The sequence below is a fragment of the Leguminivora glycinivorella genome, chromosome 26 (genome assembly GCF_023078275.1).
Source record: "Leguminivora glycinivorella isolate SPB_JAAS2020 chromosome 26, LegGlyc_1.1, whole genome shotgun sequence".
NCBI classification, from domain to species: Eukaryota; Metazoa; Arthropoda; class Insecta; order Lepidoptera; family Tortricidae; genus Leguminivora; species Leguminivora glycinivorella.
Genome location: NC_062996.1, coordinates 10737436 through 10765360, shown reverse-complemented (window position 1 = coordinate 10765360; position 27925 = coordinate 10737436). Strand labels below are relative to the sequence as shown.

At 41.6% G+C, this 27925-nt stretch overlaps 1 protein-coding gene and 1 non-coding gene across 2 annotated transcripts in view; one reads left to right on the top strand and one right to left on the bottom strand.

The window, feature by feature from the left end:
• LOC125239617 overlaps positions 1-27925 on the bottom strand; it is a 97378-nt gene that overhangs the window by 35764 nt on the left and 33689 nt on the right. Inside the window, exons 15-24 of the mRNA XM_048147229.1 lie at positions 27772-27912; positions 19877-20072; positions 13668-13832; positions 12087-12202; positions 11028-11101; positions 9953-10131; positions 8109-8231; positions 4601-4659; positions 2800-2934; positions 1338-1462 (exon numbers count right to left, since the gene is read on the bottom strand). Of these exons, the coding sequence (XP_048003186.1) occupies positions 1338-1462; positions 2800-2934; positions 4601-4659; positions 8109-8231; positions 9953-10131; positions 11028-11101; positions 12087-12202; positions 13668-13832; positions 19877-20072; positions 27772-27912 (1313 nt within the window). The remainder of the gene's footprint in view (positions 1-1337; positions 1463-2799; positions 2935-4600; positions 4660-8108; positions 8232-9952; positions 10132-11027; positions 11102-12086; positions 12203-13667; positions 13833-19876; positions 20073-27771; positions 27913-27925) is intronic.
• On the top strand, positions 2678-2751 carry Trnas-gga. The gene has a single exon. It is a non-coding gene; the product is annotated as a tRNA-Ser (tRNA).

Sequence of the window (27925 nt, the reverse complement as noted above, 5' to 3'; positions counted from 1 at the left end):
CAAATTTATTAACTATCAATGTATCAGGCTTTTTGTTGTTTCGATTGAGTAATTTATTAAAATAAGCTTTGGCTGTGTCGGATGAATTTCACTACCTACTTTTCTTACCTACCCGCATGTTGAGTCACTAGAACGATTTGACTCAATTGTAGTAGCTATAAGAGTAAAGTACTCACGGCAGATATCTCGAAGTGTCTTCTACTCCGCGTTTTGAGTCACTGACTCAAGTACAGTAGCTATAATTAATTTAATTTTACATTTCATATTAGTTTAATTTGTGTTATTTGTTGTATTTTAATATGGGCTCAAGGTCTGAAATAAATGACATATTTTTTTTTATAAGAGTAAAGTACTCACGGCAGATATCTCGAAGTGTATTCTGCTCCGCGTTTTGAGTCACTGACTCAAGTACAGTAGCTATAAGAGTAAAGTACTCACGGCAGATAACTCGAAGTGTCTCCACAGCTCCTCGTCTTGAGTCACTGACTCAAGTACAGTAGCTATAAGAGTAAAGTACACACGGCAGATATCTCGAAGTGTCTTCTGCTCCGCGTTTTGAGTCACTGACTCAAGTACAGTAGCTATAAGAGTAAAGTACTCACGGCAGATAACTCGAAGTGTCTTCTGCTCCGCGTTTTGAGTCACTGACTCAAGTACAGTAGCTATAAGAGTAAAGTACTCACGGCAGATAACTCGAAGTGTCTCCACTGCTCCTCGTCTTGAGTCACTGACTCAAGTACAGTAGCTATAAGAGTAAAGTACTCACGGCAGATAACTCGAAGTGTCTTCTGCTCCGCGTTTTGAGTCACTGACTCAAGTACAGTAGCTATAAGAGTAAAGTACTCACGGCAGATAACTCGAAGTGTCTCCACTGCTCCTCGTCTTGAGTCACTGACTCAAGTACAGTAGCTATAAGAGTAAAGTACACACGGCAGATAACTCGAAGTGTCTCCACTGCTCCTCCTCTTGAGTCACTGACTCAAGTACAGTAGCTATAAGAGTAAAGAACTCACGGCAGATAACTCGAAGTGTCTTCTGCTCCTCGTCTTGAGTCACTGACTCAAGTACAGTAGCTATAAGAGTAAAGTACTCACGGCAGATAACTCGAAGTGTCTTCTGCTCCTCGTCTTGAGTCACTGACTCAAGTACAGTAGCTATAAGAGTAAAGTACTCACGGCAGATAACTCGAAGTGTCTTCTGCTCCTCGTCTTGAGTCACTGACTTAAGTACAGTAGCTATAAGAGTAAAGTACTCACGGCAGATAACTCGAAGTGTCTTCTGCTCCTCGTCTTGAGTCACTGACTCAAGTACAGTAGCTATAAGAGTAAAGTACTCACGGCAGATATCTCGAAGTGTCTTCTTGGCCACTGCTCAGCTTTCCTCAACCAACGCCAAGAGTTGACAGGTTGTTGTTTAAACGAGGCGACCATTTTGTCGAACCAATTCCCTGCGGTTTGAGGCACTGGAACATTTGCAATTTCGATTTTGATAAAGTAATATGGTGCATGTGTGTGTGTAGTATAGTGTTTGAAGACCGGTTTGGCCTAGCGCGTAGTGACCCTGCCTGCTACGCCGCGGGTTCGAATCCCTGATAATAAATAGACAATAATAATAAATCGAACCATATTTTAACAGTTTACATAATTTTTTACATGATTATTTAAGATTTTAGAGATTAAATAGGGGTAATCGATAACCTTATGTAAGACTATTTATCGATAAAAGGAATGTTGATGTTTTTATTTTGTCAAGCACTAACAGCTAGAAAAATATCTAGGTACATTTATGACTATCGGTTGAATATTGTAGTCGACATTTCAAAGTTAAACAGTAGACCTACTATAATGCTTCGGTTAAAAGTAGAACGAATTTAGATAATCTAACCACAAAATTAAATTTTTGAAAAAAACCCCATCGTAGGACCGATTTTCATGAAGCATGAATGAAGCTAAGAACACTCCCGACTAATTCGGCTTTCTAACAAAAAAAACTAAATCAAAATCGGTTCATCCGTTCGGGAGCTATGATGCCACAGACAGACACACACACACACGTCAAACCTTACCACCCCGTCGTTTTTAACCCCCGACGCAAAAACGACGGGGTGTTATAAGTTTGACGTGTATGTCTGTCTGTCTGTCTGTCCGTCTGTCCGTCTGTCTGTCCGTCTGTCTGTCTGTCTGCGTGTGTGTGTCTGTCTGTGGCATCGTAGCTCCCGAACGGATGAACCGATTTAGATTTAGTTTTTTTTTGTCTGAAAGCTGAGTTAGTCGGGTGTGTTCTTAGCGATGTTTCATGAAAATCAGTCTACTATGTCGCGGTCGGGGGTTTTTTCAAAGTTTGTGGTTAGGTTATTTGCGTCGGTTACAAACCAAGAGGTGTATTGTTTAATTTTTATTAAGAAGAAACGTCTGCTAACGATTCTAAACATTTTTATTATTAAGGAAAGGATTTTTTCCTTTAATATAAAAATGTTTAGAATCGTTAGCAGACGTTTCTGCTTAATAAAAATTAATTTAGTATGGGTTAGCACATTGTTACTGGTGAATTCTCAATATAACTTGAGACTCCAGTGCCGTTACAAGATGTAATAGTCTGTCGGTAGATGGCGCTAGACGTCACCCCAAGACGTGTGTACAAAAGGAAAGGCATGGAAAGATTTGCGAAGTCCGGAGTGGCTTCCGTAGCTCAATTGGTAAGAGCATTGCACGGATTGCAAAAATGGTGCGGGTTCAAGTCCCGCCGGAAGCGTAAATTTTTCCATTTTTTCCTTTAATATAAAAAAGGTGTATTGTTTACCTTGATAGGAGTCTAGTTGAGTGACAAACTCCCTTCTTTCCGTCCAGAGCGGAGGTAAGGAGTTCCTGACAGAATTCCGCTGTTGCAGGGTCAGATCATCCCAGTTGGATAGCTTCCCAAAAGCATGCTTCAGATCTGAAAGTAAAAATACCTTTATAAGTAAGAACATCTTATAAAACAAAGTCGCCCGCAGTGCCTGTCTGTGTACATCTTTGAGATAAATTCAAAAAATACTGAACGGATTTTCATGCGGTTTCATGTTGTTAATAAATTAGGTACGTGACATAACCCAACTACAAAGTTTTAATTAGTTTGTACACACACAAACAGACAGACACGTCAAACTTAAGATGCGGTAAAAAAATTTAAAACCTGCTGCGCCTCACTGGGGGATTAATAATAATTAAAAAGTCTTACCTTCTGTGCTATGTATGTATGTACTATGTATCCATTTGTCGCGTGTTTGTTTCGTGTTACTGTCTTTTCCATCATTAATTGTATTGTCAGTCATTGTTTCATATCGTGGACACTGTCAATTTACTTGTATAGTATCGTACCTAACTGTTCCCTGATGTTTGTGCTGTCACTCGTTCTAGTTTTAGTTTAGTTCTTAGCTTAGTTTATTAAGTCAGGGTCCCACTGAAAATCAGCGCCTCGGCTTGCCGTGGCAACATACTGAGTGGGATCCCATTTAGCATCTAATTTAAGTTGTATGTACCTCTACCTTGTATTTGTCCAATTTGATGTTAATACATACATACATACAATCACGCCTGTTTCCCAGAGGGGTAGGCAGAGATCACGGATTTCCATTTACTACGATCCTGACAAACCACTTTCGCTTCACACACTTTCATAACGTTTCTCATACACGCTCGTCGGTTTCGAGTACTTCTGACCTGGCCTTTTTGCAATATTTCCCCGATTTGATCAAGAAAAGTTCGCCTAGGTCTTCCACTACCAACTGACCCTTCTACTCCTTTTTCATATACTTTCTTCGTCAATCTCCTCTCATCCATCCTCTCTACATGCCCAAACCACCTTAACATACCCATCTCAATCTTTGTCACCACATCTACATCCACTCCACACTTCTCTCTTATCATGCTATTTCTGATCCTATCACTCAACTTTACACCAGCCATGCTTCTTAACGCTCTCATTACCACGGCATTCACTTGACTTTGAAGTCTTTTCTCCCACACCCAACTTTCACTACCATACATAAGTGTAGGCACCAAAACTCCTCTATGCACTGCCAGACGTGCTTTTTGCGACACTTTCTGGCTGCCCATAAAAGCGTTTAGTGCTCCATTCACTCTATTCCCAGCATTCACTCTCCTTTCAATATCTTTTCCATGTTTACCGTCCCTTGTAAACAACGTTCCCAAATACACAAACTCTTTCACTTGTTCCAAACTTTCAAATTTGATGTTAAATAAAGTATATTCTATTCTATTCTATTCTATTCTAAACTTATAACGCCTCGTCGTTCTTGCGTCATCAGGGGTTAATAACCTATCCACAAAATTAAAATTTTGAAAAAACCCCCGACCGCGACATAGTGGACCGATTTTCATGAAACGTGGCTAAGAACACTCCCGACTAACTCAGCTTTCAGACAAAAAAAACTAAATCAAAATTGGTCAATCCGTTCGGGAGCTACGATGCCACAGACAGACACACATACAGACAGACAAACAGACAGACAGACAGACAGACAGACAGACACGTCAAACTTATAACACCCCTTCGTTTTTGCGTCGGGGGTTAAAAAATGGTTTATGTAATAAATATTTACCTTCAATGCAGAACGTCGTTATCTCGTTCATAACCACATCTTGGTTGTTTTCTGGCTGTCTGCAAGTAAGTATAAATAAAAATCATATTTTAAGTTTCCGTGTGGTGACGGGTTAAGAATTTCACCACCCCTTTAGTAGGAGGTAGGGCATAGCGAATGATATTCCGCTTTGTGTGGTAGGGCACAGCACAACGGATATCGTCTCGTTCGAATCTAGAGCAGAGCCCAACTGGGGTAGTACCTCCGCCTTACAGAAGACCGCAGCCAAATAGCACTAGACCCTACTCATAGTGTTGTGTTCCTGTCGGTGAGTAAGGTTGCCAGAGCTCAACGAGGGTGCGGTGTGCTGATGACGGGAGGACTTACGGAACTAACTTGTTCCGTTTATTGTCCTTTGAGTCGTCGGCAACCCGAACCCTCCTTGGAACTTGTACACTCCTTTTTGCTGTGTACTTAACACAGCAAAAGGGAATGTACAAGTTTCTAATGGGGTGGCAACGCGCATGTGACACTGTTTGAGTTGCAGGCGTCCATAGGTTACGGTGACCGCTTTACATCATGCGGGCCGTATACTTGTTTGCCACCGACGTAGTATTAAAAAAAAAAAAACCCCCTTTCTTCCCGTGGGTGTCGTAGAAGGCGACTGTGGGATATGGGTTAAATTGTGGCGTAGGCGAGAGGCTGGCAACCTGTCACTGCAATGTCACAGTTTCGTTTTCTATCGACCCCTTATTTGCCAAGAGTGGCACTGAAACTTGAGTAGTTTCATGTGCTCTGCCTACCCCTTCATGGGATACAGGCGTGATTGTATGATTGTATGTATGTATGTATGTATGTATTTTAAGTATAAATGAATTGAAACCGAAATAAATTACAAATATGAAAGAATCGCTGGTGGCCTAGCGGTTAGAGCGTGCGACTTTCGATCCGGAGGTCGCGGGTTCGAATCCGGCTCGTACCAATGAGTTTTTCTGAACTTATGTGCGAAATGTCATTTGATATTAGCCAGTCGCTTTTCGGTGAAGGAAAACATCGTGAGGAAACCGGACTAATTCCAATAAGGCCTAGTTACCCTTCGGGTTAGAAGAACATGCCTACGTCAAATCTGGGGTTGGGATTAGTTGTCAAAGCGGACCCCAGGCTCCCATGAGTCGTGGCAAAGTGCCGGGATAACTCAAGGAGGATGATGATAATGATGATGATGAAAGAAAAAGTGACCAAGGCCTCCAGTACCTGAGGCTGGAATAAATATGAATATAATATGAAATATGTAATACTAAACGAAAATTTGCAAGAGGTCAACGAAATAAGAGATCTTGGTGTCATTATGGACAGCAAGCTACGCTTTGTAAGTCACATAGATAAGACAATTGATGCTGCATTCAAATGTCTGGGGTTTGTGTTGAGATGTGGTAAGGAGTTCAAGGAATGTTATACAATTATTACCCTATTCAATTGTTACGTAAGGAGTAAATTAGAATATTGTAGTGTGATCTGGAATCCTAGTTACAAAATACATATTGAAAGAATTGAACGATTGCAAAAACGGTTTACTAGACACTTATCTTATCGTTTTGGAAAAGGCAGCCAGGTATATAATTCTAGACTTAAACAATTTAATCTTATTTCTCTTACTAGTAGGCGTAGTATGTTGGACCTAATGTTTTTGCATAAGCTTCTAAACAATAAGATTGACTGCATGGAAATGGTTAGTCAGATAAGTCTGAAAGTTCCGTCCCGCCTGCCACGTTACCCGTGTTCTTTACTCTATGTGCCTCCTAGTAGGACAAACCTTTTAGCGCACTCGCCTTTGCCTCGCCTGGCTCGCCTGTACAACGAATTTACTAAAAGGGACCCATCTTTGGATGTGTTTAGCGACAGCGAATCCTCATTTAAAAACAAATTACTATCTGTTGACGGATCTTGCTAACTCTGTTTACTTATTGATAATTTCTGTGTTAATTTGTAATTTTGTAATAGTTTAAATGTGTAAACTTAGTTAATTTATATATAGCCCTTGGGGCAATAGGAATATTGTCATACTTAATATTATGTTTTTGCATGCTGTGATTACCTATAAGTGGGGGATCAATTATGAATGGGCTTTTTATAATCTGTAATTAATAGTATGTATATTGTATCTTCTGTTGGTGATCCTAATAAACAAATAAATAAATAAATAAATAAATATAAATAAATAAATATGTTTTTCCCCTCACTTGCTCGCAAACACGCGTTTTGTCCTTTAATACCAGCGGGTAAAAACGCATTTTATCCACTAGTGGATAAAGTAATTTGACCTTGAATATAGTCATTGTTTCTGCTATAAAATTGATAAAAGTGAGTGAACCTAGTGATGACGATGATTTACCACCTGTGGAACTACTGGAAGCAGTGATAAACGCGTTTCTTGCGTTGTACTTTCCTCGCTATAGTGAGGGGAAAAGTTTTGTGTTACACTCGGGTGTAAATGTATTTCACTTCTCGTGTGTTAAAAAACTCGCAAGTTCAGGATTCTATTCTCGAACCACTCGCTTCGCTCGTGGCTCAACCATAAAATCCTTTCACTTGCTCGTTTTTCAATTCCACACTCGGCGTTAAAATACAACTTTGCCCCCTTGTATAACAAATAACTATTAAGTACTGTGTGTTTCTCCAGAAACTTCCTGCCCCGCACAGCTAAACTGTGGAATTAACTGTCGCCTGCGGTGTTTCCGAACCGATACGACCTTCAAACCTTCAAGAAAAGAGCGTACACCCATCTTAAAGGCCGGCAACGCACCTCAAACACTTCTGGTGTTTCGGGCGGCCATGGCGCCAGTAATTGCTTACCATCAGGTGACCTGCCTGTCCGTTAGTCTCTCATATAAAAATATACGTAGGTTGTAATGACTATAATTTCTTCTATTCTATTCTATATCTAGATACTTTTCTGGCACGAACGTCAAGTTGTTAGTGCTTGACAAAATAAAAACATCGACAATCCTTTTATCGATAAATAGCCTTACATAAGGTTATTAATTACCCCTAGTAATAATCTCTAAAATCTTGAATAATCATGTAAGAAATTATGTAAACTATTAAAATATGGTTCGTTTTATTATTATTGTCCTTTTATTTTCAAACATGTTACATATCGTCACTACTTTTAAAAAATCTCGTATCTCACGCTGTTCCTCAAAGTTAAAACGCAGTAAGTCTATATGCATTCCATACATACTTACTACAATTTTCTTTTCATTGACAGACGAAGACACAAGTTTTTTTAAAAGTATTGACGATTTGTATAAAACATTAATGTTATATAATTACATAAATTCAAGCTTATATTCCCTAAACGGGGTAGGCAGAGCACATGAAACTACCCAAGATTCAGTGCCACGGCTATAATGAATGACATAATTATAATTAATGACACATTATAATGTAAGTTATCGATGAACTAAATATCGGAAGGAAGTCACTAGTGTCACTTCGTTCGTTATCTAGGTATTAAATAATGACTCACCCCAGTTGGAACATTTCGTCTCCTATACACCTCATAGCCACCTCTTCATATAACAGTCTTGTGAGAGCAGCGCCTTCTGACCCTGCTGTAAGCGCTCGGAGTCTTTCCACTGGCACCAACAGACTGAAACAATATTGCATATTATGATACATACATACATACAATCACGCCTGTATCCCATAAAGGGGTAGGCAGAGCACATGAACTACTAAGTTTCAGTGCCACTCTTGGCAAAAAGGGGTTGAAAGAAATCCAAATTGGGACATTACAGTGACAGGTTGCCAGCCTCTCGCCTACGCCATAATTTAACCCATATCCCACAGTCGACTTCTACGACACCCACGGGAAGAAAGGGGGTGGTGAAATTCTTAACCCGTCACCACACGGGAAGAGGTATTATGATACAAGTGTAAAGTAGGAATTACTATTCGTACATTTTTTTATAAATGGGCTTACTCTTGGCCACAGACTAGCCAAAGGCAAAGACATATATAACTCAGTATAGACAGATACAGTCTAAGAAAAAAACGTACCTCAGTACCATACAGAAAAAGGTACGGTGGTCTAGATGGCATTACACCATTGGGGTACCCTCAGCTAGATGGCGCTAATATTAATATTTGAGATTTTAAGCCTGTGTATGAGATGGCAGTCTGTGCACTGTGATTACACATTTTACTTCGACAGTAATTCTCTATAATACTCGATCCTCTTTGCCAAAGGCAAAGACGTGGCCTACGATGGAGTGAGCTCGCCCAGAAGATGCCTGTTCACTCTTGATTTGAAGTCTGTTAGTCGAGTATGTGGCAGAGGTATAAATGCGTTTTTTTTTATATACTACGTCGGTGGCAAACAATCGTACGGCCCGCCTGATGGAAAGCGGTCACCGTAACCTATGGACGCCTGCAACTCAAAGAGTGTCACATGCGCGTTGCCACCCCATTAGAAACTTGTACATTCCCTTTTGCTGTGTTAAATACACAGTAAAAAGGAGTCCACAAGTTCCAAGGAGGGTTCGGGTTGCCGACGATTCAAAGAACAATAGACGGAATAAGTCAGTTCCGTAAGTCCTCCCGTCATCAGCACACCGCACCCTCTTTGAGCTCTGGCAGCCTTACTCACCGGCAGGAACACAACACTATGAGTAGGGTCTAGTGCTATTTGGCGTTATAAGTAACTAAGCCAACCTGCCATGGAGTGGGCTACTCACCCCACCTTAACTACCTTTTAATTTTCTTATTAGAAAACAAAAACATGAGACAAAAAAATACTGATGTCAATATTATATTGGTGTAAGATCCGTGGGCTCCCGGGCCAGCAATATACCCAACAGTGGGACTAGTATAGATCTTACATCAGATTTGATGTTTGATAATATGGTACATTTTATTCATATAATATGTCAATTATTCAAAAATATACTTGCCCGTGTGGTGACGGGTTAAGAATTTCACCACCCCCTTTCTTCCCGTGGATGTCGTAGAAGGCGACTATGGGATATGGGTTAAATTGTGGCGTAGGCGAGAGGCTGGCAACCTGTCACTGCAATGTCACAGTTTCGTTTTCTTTCAACCCCTTATTTGCCAAGAGTGGCACTGAAGCTTTAGTGGTTTCATGTGTTCTGCCTACCCCTTCATGGGACACAGGCGTGATTGTATGTATGTATGTATACTTACTTAACTAAGACTAAAACTATAATTATTTACACAAAATGGATTTTCCTTGATCCGCCCAAGCGTCGTCAGATTCTTATTCTACATTATCAACATTGGTACATTTATATACTATAGTATTTTTAGAATTAATTAGCCCAACCTGCCCAGCAGTGGGCTGCTTGTACTTACCCCACTTTTCCTTCTAAAACTCTACAGACATCAATGTATACTGGCGTCAGGTCCGTGGGCTCTCGGCCCAGCAATGTGCCCAACAGTGGGACTAGCGTAGATTTCACGTCAAACTTGGTGTTTGAGAGAACTGATCGTAGTATATCTGTGAGTAGGGAGCGAGCGGCTTCTGTCGATGTCTGAAAAATATATAACTACTATAAACTATAAAAAAAAAAATTTGAAACACCCCAGACATAGTGACGACCGGTCTGGCTCAGTCGGTAGTGACCCTGCCTGCTGAGCGGCGGTCCTGGGTTCGAATCCCGGTAAGGGCATTTATTTGTGTGATGAGCACAGATATTTGTTCCTGAGTCATGGACGTTTTCTATGTATATAAGTATGTATTTATCTATTTAAGCATGTATATCGTCGCTTAGCACCCATAGTACAAGCTTTGCTTAGTTTGGGGCTAAGTTGATCTGTGTAAGATGTCCCCAATATTTATTTATTTATTTATAGTGGACCAATTTCCTTCAAACATGACTAAGAAGACTCCCGACTAATTCAGCTTTAAAAAAAACGAAATCAAAATCGGTACATCCGTTCGGAAGCTACGATGCCACAGACAGACACGTCAAACTTATAACGCCCCGTCGTTTTTGCGTCGGGGCTTAAAAAATGAAGATGATAATAAAAAGCGAAGCTCAGTATAATAGTATTTAAAAAAGTAACCTACATTTGTGAGTGTGCACGGCAAAACGACCCACTTTGTCGATTGCTATAAAGCCGCTTTGTCAGTTTATTCCTATAAAGATACAAGCAAACCTCGCCTTAAAGGTAACAGACAAAGTGGGACGTTTTACTAAGCACACTCACATTTTATGACAATTACAAATATAAATTTAAAAGTGGAAAATGTCTGCCTTGGGTGAGACCGTGAGTCCAGAGGCCGTGAGTTCAAGTCTCACCCAAGGCAGACATTTTCCACTTTTAAATTTATTCTAAGCCTAGTGGCATCGATTGCAGACGTTTCTGCTAATCAGAAGTTAAAAATTACAAATATAAACCATTTACATACTTATATAAAATTTACCTTGGCAAAATCTAGGAGCGTTTGCAGTATACTATCGATCGATATTTGAACGTCGATCGCTGAATTATTGGCATCTGAAAAAAAAACATACTTTAGCTACCACAGAACTACTCGTAGATTTACTACAACTACTACTCATTGGCGCAGCGACCCAAAATGAGTCTTGGCCTCCGACACGAGTGCACGCCAATCATCTCGATCCTTAGCGACGTCCCTCCAGTTGTATGCTTGGAGATCGTGCAGATCCGCTTCAACGGCATCACCCCAACTATATCTAGGCCGTCCACTTGGCCTCCGTCCTACTGAGAGACCTAGGTATGCCCTTTTCGCGCCACGATCATCCTCCATTCTTAAAACGTGGCCGAGCCAACGGAGACGATGGGCCTTAGTCTCGCTGATAATGTTAGGTGCAGCCACAAGGTCTTCAATTTCGGCATTTTTGAGGAGCCTTAAACTACCATCCGCTCTCCTGACAGGACCCAAGATTTTTCTTAGCACTTTCCTTTCTGCCACCAGTAACTTATTTTCTTCTTTAAGGGTCAGTGTCCAAGTCTCGCACTCGTAGATTTAGATAGAAGAAACAAGTTCATCTATTTGTATTGCGGCGGAGCGTGTCAGATTTTGTGCTGAAGTTGTTACTTGCCTGTGATTTTAAATATGTCTGACCCTCGAATGTTCATAATTTTTGTATTGTTGCTATTAAATATCACGTAACGAGGCATTTTTAATGTTTTTGTTGACTTCAATTTACAAACATTGACGCCCGAAAGCTGCAAGCTGCGATTAAAGACGGACAACTCAGTGGATTTTACTGAGTTCATTTGACACGCTAAGTAGATACGTTTGCTTGATCTATGGTATATATGACATCTGTGCTAGCTACACATTTTACATAAACATATATCGAATGAATTGTCTATGACAGTATAAATATTTTCTGTATTTTTGATGTAAAATGTTTACAACTTGACATGACTAGTCGAAACATATGAAAATCAGATATCTATATAGATAAGTTTGTATGTTATCTAAATAGACTTAGTTTAATTGAGTTATTACCTGATCTGTTAGTACTGGGACTACCTCGTGTTCTTGTTCTGCCTCTAGCGCTGTAGCTCCCAAACGTGCCTTGGAACGTTCTGCTGAGCGTCAGCAATCTACAATCTGGTTCCTCCCTGCACAAAAACAATATACTTATATTATGACTAGTTTCTGATCTAACTTTGTTTCCCCATACAAACTTTCGACCCCCATTTCACCCCCTTAAGAGGTGAATTTTGAAAAATACTTTCTTAGTGCTCCTCTACACCTTATAAGGAACTTACGTGCCAAATTTGGAATCTCTAGGACCAGCAGTTTCGGCTGTGCGTTGATATGTCAGTCAGTCAGTTTCTTCTTATATGTATAATATATATTAATATGTTTATTTATTTAATTAAACTTTGTTGCACAGTAAAATGTACAAAAGACGAATTAAATGTAATGCAAGAAGGCATGAAATGAAATGAAATATGAAATGAAATGAAATATTTATTTTCCAAGTAGGCATATTACAATGCGCTTATGAACGTCAAATAAAACTACGCCGGCTCTAACCCTACGCCTCAGCCTCGAGAAGATTTCAGTCCCCCCTCAGTTGGAGGGGGGTATCCACTATGGGACCGGCAAGAAACTCGGCGGGCCACTTCTTTTCAAAACATTACATCTTATAATTAACATGCATTAAAAAAAACAAGATACAATTTAATAAGCAAAAGTATTCATAAAAAAAAATATTAACACAAGAAATTATACAAAGTACAAAGCTATGATGATTATTAATAAGAGATGTTAGAGATGTATAGAGTCTCTAAGTGTCAAAGTACATCTAAAAAAATTATACATGAAAAAAAAAATGAATAACTAAAATAACTTTAGAGTTGTAAAAGACTCTTGTTGTCTTAAGCAAAGGAAAAAAAAAAAATATATATATATATATATATACTTAATCTACTTTTTTCCTTGGAGATGTATATGGTCTCCAAGAGTCAGAAAGAAAAATGAACAAACAAGGACCGAACAGAGTGCCTCAACGTAATCTCATTCAAAATTAATGTTACATAGAATAGCATAGCCCCTATTAGCTGAAACAGACCGGTCTTCACAAACAGCACCCGTTCACGAATATGGCGCGCATCTCAGCCATCGCCTCCCTCAACCTTCATTCGGGAAGGTGGCGACCCGATCAACGACGTCACCGTAAGCAAAGACTTTTTAGCGAGCATGACATGTTCAAGCTGTCCGGGCTGTATTAAATATTCCAATAATAAGTGAATACGGTATACCTAGATGTAAGACACAACATTCCGTGCTTGTATGTTACATAGTTTAAATTGACTTAATTGAAAACAAGATCTTGGGAGATGTAAAAGGTCCCCACAGTCAATTATAATTAATGGGATATAATAAAAAATAAAAATTTGGAGGTGTAAAGGTTCTCCAAGTGTCAAAAGAACTAGAAATAGAAAAAAAATGCGTATGAAATACAAATTCCCTACCAGCTAACCTTTGGGCCAAACAGAGATCAATAAGAGCTAATAGGTGCAAGAAATACAGCAAGACGAGAAACCTACTTAGTAAGCAGAGAAAGAGATAACTCACCTGACCGGTAGAGGTTCCTCTCTCAACCGTGTCTCCTTAAACCCCTCCGCGCCCCTCACCCCGCCCAACAACATCTCCAGTAGCGCAGACACGCACACACACAAGTCTGGCGGGTTGTCTGTGTGTGCGGGCAAGTATACAGACAGGAGGAAGCATTCTGCAAATCTGAAACAAAGAATAAGGTACAGCGGGACAAATCTCGACTGGGGGCCAATTGTGACTAATCCATTTTTAGGGTTCCGTAGTCAACTAGGAACCCTTATAGTTTCGCCATGTCTGTCTGTCCGTCCGTCCGTCCGTCCGTCCGTCCGTCCGTCCGCGGATAATCTCAGTAACCGTTAGCACTAGAAAGCTGAAATTTGGTACCAATATGTATTTCAATCACGCCGACAAAGTGCAAAAATAAAAAATGGAAAAAAATGTTTTATTATGGTACCCCCCCTACATGTAAAGTGGGGGCTGATTTTTTTTTTCATTCCAACCCCAACGTGTGATATATTGTTGGATAGGTATTTAAAAATGAATAAGGGTTTACTAAAATGGTTTTTTGATAATATTAGTATTTTCGGAAATAATCGCTCCTAAAGGAAAAAAAAGTGCGTCCCCCCCCCTCTAACTTTTGAACCGTATGTTTAAAAAATATGAAAAAAATCACAAAAGTAGAACTTTATAAAGACTTTCTAGGAAAATTGTTTTGAACTTGATAGGTTCGGTAGTTTTTGAGAAAAATACGGAAAACTACGGAACCCTACACTGAGCGTGGCCCGACACGCTCTTGGCCGGTTTTTTTCCATTATTACACTATGATGTTGAGGTCTACATGTATCCACTGAACACGCCTACCATATATAACCGGTGGACACTCTATTTAACCCCTAACACAACACTCACCTTGCCCCTATCTCTTTCTCCTAGTGTGCCCCTACCATAACATTCACCTGGCCCCTAACCACTCAGTTGCTTTTGGTAGCTCTAGTTACCAGCTGTCACCTTTATTTTACTTGACAATAGAGGCCATTGAATAGGTAGAGCAATTGAGTGGCTAACAATTTCTCCAAGTGTGCCCCTAACATAACACTAACCTTGCCCCTAACATAACACTCACCTTGCCCCTAACTCCTTGTCCAAATGTGCCCCTAACGCTTCTTTAGCCTCCGCAGACACTTCATATTCATATTCATATTCATTTTATTGGTAGTGTTCAATTACAAGTCAACATATTATAAATTAGGAATTAATTTAAATACATAATCTTAAGACTAGGCATATTCAATGAAATAACACTGTTATTATTTAATTGTCCTACAAACTAACAGAGAATAGCTCCCTATGATCGTAGAACGCCTGTTCGAGAAGCCATTTTTTGAGCTTTGTCTTAAAAATAGGTGCACTTGATGCTCCTGTAATATCATCTGGAAGATGGTTTAGTACTTTACGGCCCATGACGTTCGTAAGTTTTTTAGATTTTGCCAGTTTGTGAGGCACAAGGGGCAGTTTCCCAGAGCAGGCGCTACGGGTTGCATACCTGCGCGGGGCCACATTCGCGATCTCGGGTGTTGCAGTGACCTCTTCTCGCGTAGTCACTGCCATTTGTAGTATTAAAAGTGACGGTAAGGTTAAAATGCCTAGCGATTTAAAGTGGGGTTTTGCAGAGTCCGTTTGGGGTACGCGCGCTATAGTCCTTACTGCGCGTTTTTGGAGACGAAATACCCTGTCCCAACCGGCAGCCGCTGCCCATAGCTCGACTCCATATTGCAGGTGCGCATGCACAGTCGCGAAATAGCACGATCGAACTACTTCCATTGGGAGGCATCGTGCTAGGCGTTTTAATATAAAACATGCTGTTGCGACCTTGTTGCATACTTTCTCTATTTGATGACTCCATGTTAGACCCTTATCGAGTTCGAATCCCAGAAATGTTGCATTTGTGACTTGATCAATAACGTCACCATTGATCGATACCGACAAGTTACCAATTTGCCGCCCTGAGAGGTTGAAATGCATATGGTGTGTTTTCTTTATATTTAGAATCAGACCATTATTTGTGAACCAATTAGAAACTGCTGCACCAGTCACATTTAGTTTCTCCTCCAGTTCGTCGAGGGTCGGGGCACTCACAACGACGGCCACATCGTCGGCGTACATGAATATTTCGCCGGTTCTAATGGCGTCTGGGAGGTCATTCAATAGAAGTGAGAAGAGGATGTTAGAGACCGAGGATCCTTGGGCTACGCCCATGTTAGTGGTCACTGCGTCGGATCTTACTTGACCTTTGTCGGCGACTACAACCTGCCTCCTATTCTGTAGCAAGTCGGCCATCAGCGACAACACGGGTCCCTCAATGCCATAATATCGGAGTTTGCTGGTTAGTACATTGTGATCGGCTACATCGAACGCTTTCGACAAGTCACAGCAAAGAACCGCTACTTGGCTCTTGTGCTCGCGAGCTTCCAATATCGATCGGACTATCGTTCTAGCCAATGACGTCGTAGAACGTCCTTTCCTATACGCGTATTGCCTATCGGAGAGGGCATTTGTGGTTTGTAGGAAATTTGTTAGTCTTGAACTCAGGCCATATTCGAATATCTTAGCTATGACTGGAATGATTGCGACAGGTCTATATGCATTCATGTCGTCTCTCCGTCCCTTGCCCTTGTATATTGGTGAGATGCGACTTTCTTTCAATGAGTCAGGAAAGACACCCTCACGGAGGCATCTGTTGAATACATACGAGAGAATAGGAGATAATTCTCGTGCGGATGAATTTATGAGGACTACGGAGATGTCGAAGATGTCCCTAGTTGTTTTTTTCGCAATATGGGAGGTTACAGTGCGAAATACTTCCTCAGGAGTGAACTGTTTGAGTCTGGCGCAGCAGTCAGCCGGCGGGCGAGCGGCGCGCAGTGCGGCCAGCGCACACGGCAAGTTGGCGGGTGCCGCGCCGCATGTAGCAGCAGCACTCGCAAACCGATTGTTTATAGCGTCGGCCGCTGCCGCCCTCGTTTTAAATTTAATCCCGTCTGAGTCGGTTATTAAGTCGGTAAAGTCTAATGGGTCATTGATAATTTTGCCTTTTTCTTGATTAATAATGGCCCACATCGATCTGATATTGTTGGTACTATTATGAATTTTGTTTGAATAGAAGTTGGATTTATTAGTGTTAAGCAAGTAAGTATACTTCAAATTCATACTGGAGATGAGGTCAGCTATCTGTGGATTATCAGGTAACCGTTTACCTAAATCAATTATTTCGAAAAGCAAAGTTTTTAAGTCATGGATATCGCTAGTCACCCACGTTTCAGACTTTTTATTATTTAGGGTTTTTACTGGGAAGCAGATGTTAAATTTATTTCTAATTACATTAACAATGGCAACTATCTGTTTATCAACGGACTCGCTATTACGGCACAAAATGTCATTCCAATCGGTACTTACTATCGCGGCTCGGAATTCATTGTAATTGCGCGGAGAAAAGACTCTGGTTCGACGGGTGCGGGGCGCGGGCGGGGCGCGCGGGCGCAGCAGCTCGGCGCGCACGGCGAGGTGGTCGCTGAGGTGCGTGGCGACCGGGGCGACGCTCAGCACCGAGCGCTCCCCGTTCCAGTACACATGGTCCAGCGTGGTAGCTGTGGTGGCCGTTACCCTTGTTGGGAAGTTCACAACGTTACGGAAGTCATGGGTCCGAAGTAGGTCATACATTTTTTTTTAACTCTGGTTTTGAGTTGTTTTCGGTGTCATTTATATTTGTATCACCTAAGATTATACAATATCTGTCGACATTGCTAATGTTTTCGAGCAGGCGCTCCAAGTACCGCAAAAAATCATTACTGCTAATTTGACAATTAGATCTGTAAATACAAACAATCGTTATATTAAAGTCAATCAGATCTACAGCTGATATTTCGCAATATCGTTCCATCGACAATGCTGTGAGATGTGTATTTTCAACGGCGCGGATATAATTTCGTACATAAATACAGGACCCGCCATGTCCAAAGTTCGAGCGGCAAAAACTCGATATTAACTTAAAATCATCTAATGCTACACATTTTATTTTATCCTTAGTTAGCCAGTGTTCCGTCATGGCGAGGACATCACATTTTAATTCATTTCGAAGTAGCGCTTCCAATCGCTGTGTCTTGTTGTCAATAGCGCGTATGTTTTGTTGACATACCACTAACTTACGCGGTGCATTAGGATAGTTGGTTGCGGGTGGATTGCTCGTTGCGCCGTGTTCGTGTATCGGCGGCCGTCGTCGGTAGCGCTGCGCCGGAGTTATGACGTTGAGTTCCCCGCGCGCCGCGGGGGCGGCTTCGAAACCATTCTGTGAACCTGACGCGGTGGGGCCACACAGTAGGCGAGTTGAACGTCTCGAATATATTTTCCGGAATGCCGATCAAGAACGAGGCATGCCTGTCCGATTTTATATTCCTCTTTTCCACAGTATAGTCGTCAGAATTTTCCTTTTCTTTTAAGAAATTTAGTACATTCTCAGTAGTTGTCTCCGGTCTGAATGACCAGGCCTGGATATATTTCAGCCTTTCCACCCCTTTAATGTTGCTGTTGCTGGAGCCCGTACCTACTATTATATTGTTCTTCTTCCTGTTTGCACTTCTACGTTTTCGAGAACTCGAAGCTGTCCAGTCTGAGTCATTATTGTCAGGCTCACCTGATAGTTCGGAAGGTGTTGTACTCATTTCCTCAGTATGATCCGCGGATGTTGTGGCTCCACACGGTGATAGTACGTCATCATCGCTATCGCTGTTGTTCGGCGGTGATGTGCTTTCGGGAACGTTCGGTAACAAGTTCGCTGGTGATGCGTCCGTGGACTTACTCGCGGGAGTGACGGTGACGGGTACAGCTGTAGTAGTCGCTGGGTGCGAGAGAGACTTCCGGGGAGCGGAGGTAGTACCTGTAGCCTGCACTTGTTTGGTTCTCGCATTCGCACGCGCGGCGCGCGCTGATGTTGTCCCGGTCGTTGCTGGTGACGTACCTGCTGGTCGGCTATTTCGTGTTGTCTTCGGTCCCAGATCGTCCGTTTTCGGCAACTGGGCTGCGCCTACATGTTTTGCTGCGCTGTCAGTGCTGTCACCATTTTTTCCGTTATTTTGTTGAATCCCTAAATTCACCGACTCTAATTTTGCTAATATCGCGTCGATTTTAAAGTGATATTCAGATATTTTTGTTTCAAGTGGTTCAACTGCTTTTTGGATTAATTTTTCGATGGCTTGCAAGGTAACTTTAGCCATATTTACTCGAAAATTATAATTTAATTGACGAGAGTTCGCATGTACGTGTATTTGCGGCAAGGGCACGGGGGATAAATATATAGACGACCGGTCTGGCTCAGTCGGTAGTGACCCTGCCTGCTAAGCCGCGGTCCTGGGTTCGAATCCCGGTAAGGGCAGTTATTTGTGTGATGAGCACAGATATTTGTTCCTGAGTCATGGATGTTTTCTATGTATATAAGTATGTATTTATCTATTTAAGTATGTATATCGTCGCTTAGCACCCATAGTACAAGCTTTGCTTAGTTTGGGGCTAAGTTGATCTGTGTAAGGTGTCCCCAATATTTATTTATTTATTATTTATTTATATAACATACAGTTTGGAATTTATGCACACAGTGATAAAGTTAGAATTTGTCTGAAAAAGCTAACGCCAGCAGGCTTCACGAAGGTATACACTTATGTTGCCCCTAAACCTTTGTCCAAATGTGGGCCTAACATAACACTCGCCCCTAACTCCTTGTCCAAGTGTGCCCCTAACATAACACTCGCCCCTAACTCCTTGTCCAAGTGTGCCCCTAACATAACACTCACCTTGCCCCTAACTCTTTGTCCAAGTGTGCCCCTAACATAACACTCGCCCCTAACTCTTTGTCCAAGTGTGCCCCTAACATAACACTCGCCCCTAACTCCTTGTCCAAGTGTGCCCCTAACATAACACTCGCCCCTAACTCCTTGTCCAAGTGTGCCCCTAACATAACACTCGCCCCTAACTCTTTATCCAAGTGTGCCCCTAACATAACACTCGCCCCTAACTCTTTGTTGAGAACGACTTAGGCTACTTTTTGTCTCTTTCTAACGCGAGCGAAGCTACGGGCAAAAGCTAGTAATATATAGAGTTTCAAATCTACACAGCGCTAAAACTGCTTTTTTTCTGTAAAAAAAATAACACCACTAGGCTTTACGAAGGTATACACTTACCTTGCCCCTAACTCCTTGTCCAAATGTGCCCCTAACGCGTCCCTAGCCGCCGCAGCCACCTCAGTGTCGACATCTACAGAATACACTCCGAGACATGTTAGGATACTGTTGGTGTATGTATCATTGCTGGTGAGAATGGGGGTGGAGTCGGATTTTTGGCGTTTGGCTGGTGGCTGCGATGGTGAGGCGAAGAGATCTGAAAGACGAATAATAATTACAGAAAATATTTTCATTTAATCAACTAAAAGAATCGTTCGGATTATGAGGTATTCGTTAAGTTAGACATCAAAAACGCTTTCAATTCGGTCGACCGCGGGGCTCTGTTAGCAGAATCGTAAACTAGAACTTTCCTTTGCTAATCCGCGAATAGATAACGTGCAAGTCAATCAGTGCTAACCTGTTAAATATAACAACCCACCACCAAAAATACAAAACTCGACACGTGTGTCGCCTCTCTACAAGGCATCCTCAGGATTTTGTATTTTTGGTGGTGGGTTGTTATATTTATTTGCGTATTTATTTTTATTTTTGCGGTGGGAGGGTGGGAAAATTAATTGCATGTAAAAAATACGCAAGTAATTATAACAGGTTAGCACTGATTGACTTGCACGTTATCTATTCGCGGATTAGCAAAGGAAAGTTCTAGTTTACGATTAACATGGATTTCCGCAAAGTAACGCCTGATTCCATCGATTCTGTTAGCAGAAGTTAAAAGAAAATTGCCTGCGCCCTTTAATTACCTTTGGCAATGCTACGGAGCCTCTTCAAAATTATTATTTGGAGATAGAACTATTTCGTTCGAGCGTGGGTTAACAGCAAGATCCGCTTAGGCCCGCCATTTTCAGTCTAGTCATTCATCTTAGAATAAATTGAAAGGTGGAAAATCGTAAACTAGAACTTTCCTTTGCTAATCCGCGAATAGATAACGTGCAAGTCAATCAGTGCTAACCTGTTATAATTACTTGCGTATTTTTTACATGCAATTAATTTTCCCACCCTCCCACCGCAAAAATAAAAATAAATACGCAAATAAATATAACAACCCACCACCAAATATACAAAACTCGACACGTGTTTCGCCTCTCTACGAGGCATCCTCAGGAGCTGATGTTGACGATCCGAAGTCCCGCAACTGACTGATCGTCCCCAGAATGGTCGGCCATATTTATACTTTGTCCACCCCCCCTACCAAGCAAGTTAGATGGAAAAATTCGTAATAACGGCGATGACGCAACATTCAACTGCTCATTAAGGATTAACCCCCTATTGTTGTACCTAATTATCTCCAACTGTTCTAGAACCCCCAAACGCAGCCCTTTCTCACATACATGTAAAACATCAAAAGAATGATTCTCTGATACAGTATGGTCACTCTCTATCAAATGCTTTGCAAAATTGGATCTCTCTGGATGGTTGTGCCTGTATGATGCCATATGCTCCTTATACCTAGTAGTGAAATTGCGGCCCGTTTGGCCCACGTACACTTTGTTACAAACATCACAGCTCAACTTATAAACCCCAGATTTTTTCCCTTTCTCGATCCTATCTTTGCCGTTACAAAGCTTGGAGTGCAAAGTGTTATTTGTCCTAAAGGCCACAGGAATGCCGTTTGACTTCAAAATCTTATAAATGTCCTCTGACACTTTGCCAACATAAGTAATGCTCGCTTGACACCTCTTAACCGGTTCAGAAGGACGTGCCGCATACAACATATTGTTAACCATAACCATTCGCTTCTTTCTGATGATGCCATCAACGATTGATTTATCATAACCGTTCGAAACTGCCAAGTGGTAAATATTGTCCAATTCGGCTCGATAGTGTTCTTCAGAAAGAGGCACAGACAACATCCTATGCACATAACAGTGAAAAGCGGCCAACCTATGCTGCCAAGGGTGTGTAGAAGAAGCTGGTATAACTGTATCAGTATGTGTAGGCTTGCGGTAAATTTGAAATTGATGGCTATTATTAACTCTAGTAATGGTCAAATCTAGAAAATTCAATGACTTGTCTTGCTCTAGTTCCTTCTTAAACTTGATCTTTGGATGTTTACTATTAAGCCCAGTAACAAATTCATCCAGCAGGTCCATACTCCCCGTCCAACAAATAATCAAATCATCTACGTATCTGAAGTAATACAATATATTATCATTCCCTGCAATATGCTGGTTCTCAAAGTGGTCCATAAAGATATCCGCCATTAAAGGACTCAGTGGAGAACCCATGGCTAAACCATCACTTTGCAAATAATACTGTCCCCCGAATCTAAAATAATTATGTTTCATACATATAGCAGTTAGATCTATCAACTCATCTACCTCCCCTGGATGTAAACGTTGCTTTTCAAAAAGGTCCCTTAGAATATCCAAAGTCTCCCCATACGGCACATTCGTAAACAAACTATCTACATCCAACGAAAGCAAGACAGCATTATCTGGAATAATAATATCTTTGATCTTTTCTATTAACTGCAAACTATTCCTCAAACAAAACTTCGGCCGGAACTGAGACTTTTCTCTAATAATGTGATTCAACCTCTTAGCTAGATTATAAGTTGGTGCACCCAAATATGAGACCACTGGACGAACTGGAATGTTATCCTTATGAATCTTAGGTAGCCCATAAAGAATAAGCTCGTGGATTCATTGGCACAACCATGCTCTTCTGATGTTCAGTTTCAAAAACAAACATAGAGTTTTTAATTGCCTGTCTCAGATCTTTCTGGAATCCTGGAGTTGGGTCTCAGTTCCGGCCGAAGTTTTGTTTGAGGAATAGTTTGCAGTTAATAGAAAAGATCAAAGATATTATTATTCCAGATAATGCTGTCTTGCTTTCGTTGGATGTAGATAGTTTATTATTATTATTATTATTATTTAATAAGCAGGCAGGCAGTTAAAGAACTGATATAGCCTGTATCCAGTGATCATTGTGACAGTAATCATAGCCGAGTTGTAGATGTGATGTGCTTGTCTAGTCTACGAAGTTTGATTTAAACTTTCACGATTATTACACATCATTATTTTTAAAATCGGGACTTAATCGCGTATAACTACATATTAAACTGACCTCCAACGTTTCAAGGACGGCGTTGTCCCCGTGGTCTCGGAGAAGACTGGCTTGAAATGACATCAACACCTTCTGACAGCCGCGCGAGTTTTTCGAACTACCCGCACTTGGTTTTGATTATCAACTTGAACTGTTTGCGCACTAGGGATGTTACTCTGTCGACATACAACACTGACGATATTCGATTTAACGACTGTCGATATTATTTTCGGCTTACACTTATTAATGACAGGATTCCATGTGGATGAGATCCTAAAACCTTCGTCCCGATTGAAATTGCGATGTTTTTTGATTTCAATGGCTTCACGCACTTTTCTACTGTAGAAATGGCGTTCCGTGGAAAGGACTATTTGTTAGAGTCAGGGCCAAACCACTGGATCGAACTACATGACCCTAAAGTCCTTTCCACGGAACGCCATTTCTACAGTAGAAAAGTGCGTGAAGCCATTGAAATCAAAAAACATCGCAATTTCAATCGGGACGAAGGTTTTAGGATCTCATCCACATGGAATCCTGTCATTAATAAGTGTAAGCCGAAAATAATATCCCGATTTTAAAAATAATGATGTGTAATAATCGTGAAAGTTTAAATCAGTGTTTTGCAAACCGGTACGGGCCGGAATTAGCAAACAAAATAAAACGTCTAGGGTATTTGCGTAAGAAACGTGTGCGAATAGTGACGTCGTTGGCATTTTTAATTAAGTGTCGCGATTCGGACTTGCTACCTACGTGTGTTAGGATAAAACCGCGTAGGGATATACCGTTTTCGGCAAATATCCTGAGGGCTGCCAGCATCCGCCTCTTGAAACTGCTAATAAAAAACAATTATTCGGACTTGGACAAAGTGCAGTGTGAGTTGTACGAAGTACATTGTATGTGTAGTTCAGTGTTGTCACGCGAGGATTTCGATTTACTCGATCGCATTACCTACGAGCAAGCGGGTCGTATTTTTGAGTCTAGTAGTGATGTGCATAACAGAAAATATGATAGACTGCTTTATCGATATAGGAGAAACGTGAGTACGGGGAATATTCGCGATGACAAAACTACCACCACAGTTGTTAATTTATCGAGTGCTACTTTGGATGATGCAACTGTCAGTGTACTGGAGAAGGGGTTGAATTTTGCTATAACCCCTAAACGTATTCCTTATGAGACCGTGATCTGCGGTGTTGAGGAGGCCATAACGCGCAATAAGGTACCGTCGTGTGACGCGGAAGCGTTAAGACAGGATGTTGCCGTTATCCTGAGGAGAGCCAAACTGCCAAAGAGTAACACCACTACAGAGGAGAGGATAGCCCTTAGAAATCTGAAGAATAATGAAGATATCTTAGTACTAAAGGCTGACAAGGGGAATGCCACAGTAGTGATGGACACAGCGGCTTATGATGGTAAAATACGACACTTGCTGGATGACGATCTTGTGTACAAACCTGTTTCGTACAACCCTACTGCTAGGGTTACTCGTCGCATTAGGGCTGTCATCAGAGACTGCAGAGAGATTTTCGAGGAAGACGTTTTCAATCGTTTGTACAAACCGAAGATTGTGCTACCGCCTAAGTTGTATGGTTTGCCTAAAGTACATAAGACAAACGTGCCGTTGCGGCCTATCGTGAGTCAGATTTCTTCTCCCACTTACGATCTTGCAAAGCATGTTGGATCGGTGTTGCAGCCGCTTGTGGGTGGTACGTCGTCTTTCGTGAAGGACTCTCGTCACTTTATAGACATCCTCAAAGAAGTAACGCTGGAACCAGATGAGATAATGGTGAGTTTTGATGTGGAGTCACTTTTCACCAATGTTCCCGTTAAAGAATGTCTAGAAGTTGTCAGAAGGAAACTGAGCGATAGTGGCATGTCGGAGACAATAATGGTGCTGCTGAGGAACTGCTTGGAAGGGAGCTACTTTTTGTATCGCGGAAAACATTACCTCCAGATTGATGGGGTTGCCATGGGTAGTCCTGTGGCACCGGTTCTGGCAAACATCTGGATGGAGCATATCGAGGCCAGTGTAGATCTGCAGCCTTGGGCAGTGAAGTTGTGGAAGCGATATGTGGATGATGTTTTCTGTATTATGAAGGGTGGTAAGCAGGAGGTGGAGCAACTTCTCCAATATCTTAATTCTATTCATCCAAGGACTAAGTTTACGTACGAATTGGAATCACAGCGCAGTTTGCCATTCTTAGACGTGAAAGTGATTGGTCGAGTGGACGGAACCCTAACTCACACTGTTTACAGAAAGCCTACGCACACTGACAGGTATTTGAATGCCCTTTCTCACCACCACCCGCGCCACCTGCAGTCAGTTGTCTCATCGCTGGTGAATAGAGCGTATGATCTGTGTGACCCTGAATATTTGAAGGATGAGTTGTCACATATTCAGGAGGTGCTTAGAAGGAACGGGTACAAGAATAAAAAGTGGCAACCTAGACGGAAGGCAAGGGGGAAACGTCCTGAGGTGTCCAGACAACCGGCATTTCTGCCGTATGTTAAAGGTGTGACGGATAAGGTTGGTACAGTACTTGGAAAGTACTCTATAAAGACGGTGTACACGCCATTATCCAAAGTTGCAGGAAGCCTAAGATCACCTAAGGACGTTATACCGTTTCAATCACCTGGCGTTTATAAAATTGATTGCAGTTGTGGTAGCTCCTACATTGGAGAAACTAAGCGCACCATAGAAGAAAGGGTAAAGGAGCACATCGCGGCTGTGAAAAATCGTCAGGTCAACAAGTCTGCCGTGGCTGAACATTTGTTAGAGTCAGGGCCAAACCACTGGATCGAACTACATGACCCTAAAGTCCTTTCCACGGAACGCCATTTCTACAGTAGAAAAGTGCGTGAAGCCATTGAAATCAAAAAACATCGCAATTTCAATCGGGACGAAGGTTTTAGGATCTCATCCACATGGAATCCTGTCATTAATAAGTGTAAGCCGAAAATAATATCGACAGTCGTTAAATCGAATATCGTCAGTGTTGTATGTCGACAGAGTAACATCCCTAGTGCGCAAACAGTTCAAGTTGATAATCAAAACCAAGTGCGGGTAGTTCGAAAAACTCGCGCGGCTGTCAGAAGGTGTTGATGTCATTTCAAGCCAGTCTTCTCCGAGACCACGGGGACAACGCCGTCCTTGAAACGTTGGAGGTCAGTTTAATATGTAGTTATACGCGATTAAGTCCCGATTTGTTTAAAATGGGGAGACTAATGATCCATTACTAGAGTTAATAATAGCCATCAATTTCAAATTTACCGCAAGCCTACACATACTGATACAGTTATACCAGCTTCTTCTACACACCCTTGGCAGCATAGGTTGGCCGCTTTTCACTGTTATGTGCATAGGATGTTGTCTGTGCCTCTTTCTGAAGAACACTATCGAGCCGAATTGGACAATATTTACCACTTGGCAGTTTCGAACGGTTATGATAAATCAATCGTTGATGGCATCATCAGAAAGAAGCGAATGGTTATGGTTAACAATATGTTGTATGCGGCACGTCCTTCTGAACCGGTTAAGAGGTGTCAAGCGAGCATTACTTATGTTGGCAAAGTGTCAGAGGACATTTATAAGATTTTGAAGTCAAACGGCATTCCTGTGGCCTTTAGGACAAATAACACTTTGCACTCCAAGCTTTGTAACGGCAAAGATAGGATCGAGAAAGGGAAAAAATCTGGGGTTTATAAGTTGAGCTGTGATGTTTGTAACAAAGTGTACGTGGGCCAAACGGGCCGCAATTTCACTACTAGGTATAAGGAGCATATGGCATCATATAGGCACAACCATCCAGAGAGATCCAATTTTGCAAAGCATTTGATAGAGAGTGACCATACTGTATCAGAGAATCATTCTTTTGATGTTTTACATGTATGTGAGAAAGGGCTGCGTTTGGGGGTTCTAGAACAGTTGGAGATAATTAGGTACAACAATAGGGGTTAATCCTTAATGAGCAGTTGAATGTTGCGTCATCGCCGTTATTACGAATTTTTCCATCTAACTTGCTTGGTAGGGGGGGGTGGACAAAGTATAAATATGGCCGACCATTCTGGGGACGATCAGTCAGTTGCGGGACTTCGGATCGTCAACATCAGCTCCTGAGGATGCCTCGTAGAGAGGCGAAACACGTGTCGAGTTTTGTATATTTGGTGGTGGGTTGTTATATTTATTTGCGTATTTATTTTTATTTTTGCGGTGGGAGGGTGGGAAAATTAATTGCATGTAAAAAATACGCAAGTAATTATAACAGGTTAGCACTGATTGACTTGCACGTTATCTATTCGCGGATTAGCAAAGGAAAGTTCTAGTTTACGATTAACATGGATTTCCGCAAAGTAACGCCTGATTCCATCGAAGGTGGAAAATGTCTGCCTTGGGTGAGACTTGAACTCACAGCCACTGGATCGATACTCCAGCGCTCTGCCAACTGAGCCACCAAGCCAGCGAAACCCCATTGACCTTAGTAGTGGAAAATTTCGCTGACTTGGTTGAAGTCTTGGTGGCTCAGTTGGCAGAGCGCTGGAGTATCGATCCAGAGGCCGTGAGTTCAAGTCTCACCCGAGGCAAACATTTTCCACTTTTCAATTAATTCTAAGCCTAGTGGCATCGATTGCAGACGTTTCGGCTACTCAGAAGTTAAAAATATCCTAAGTACAGTCGCCATCAGATATATAAGAGCGCCCGAGGTACTCAAAAATATCTGAACACGCCTCTAACGCCTAGGAAATAGAGGCGTGTTCAGATATTTTTGAGTACCTCGGGCGCTCTTATATATCTGATGGCGACTGTACATCGGATTTACTATTTCCTTTGACTGAAAACACCACGCACCTACCTTCATAAGCCTTCTGCATGACTTCAACGACGAGTTTTCTACCTTTGGCAGTGGCTGGTTTTAATGCTGCGATCTGAGAAACGCACCGTCTTTTCATCGTCTCGTCCATTAAAGGTAGCCCTTGTTTCACCAGCAGAAGTGCTGTAACATACAT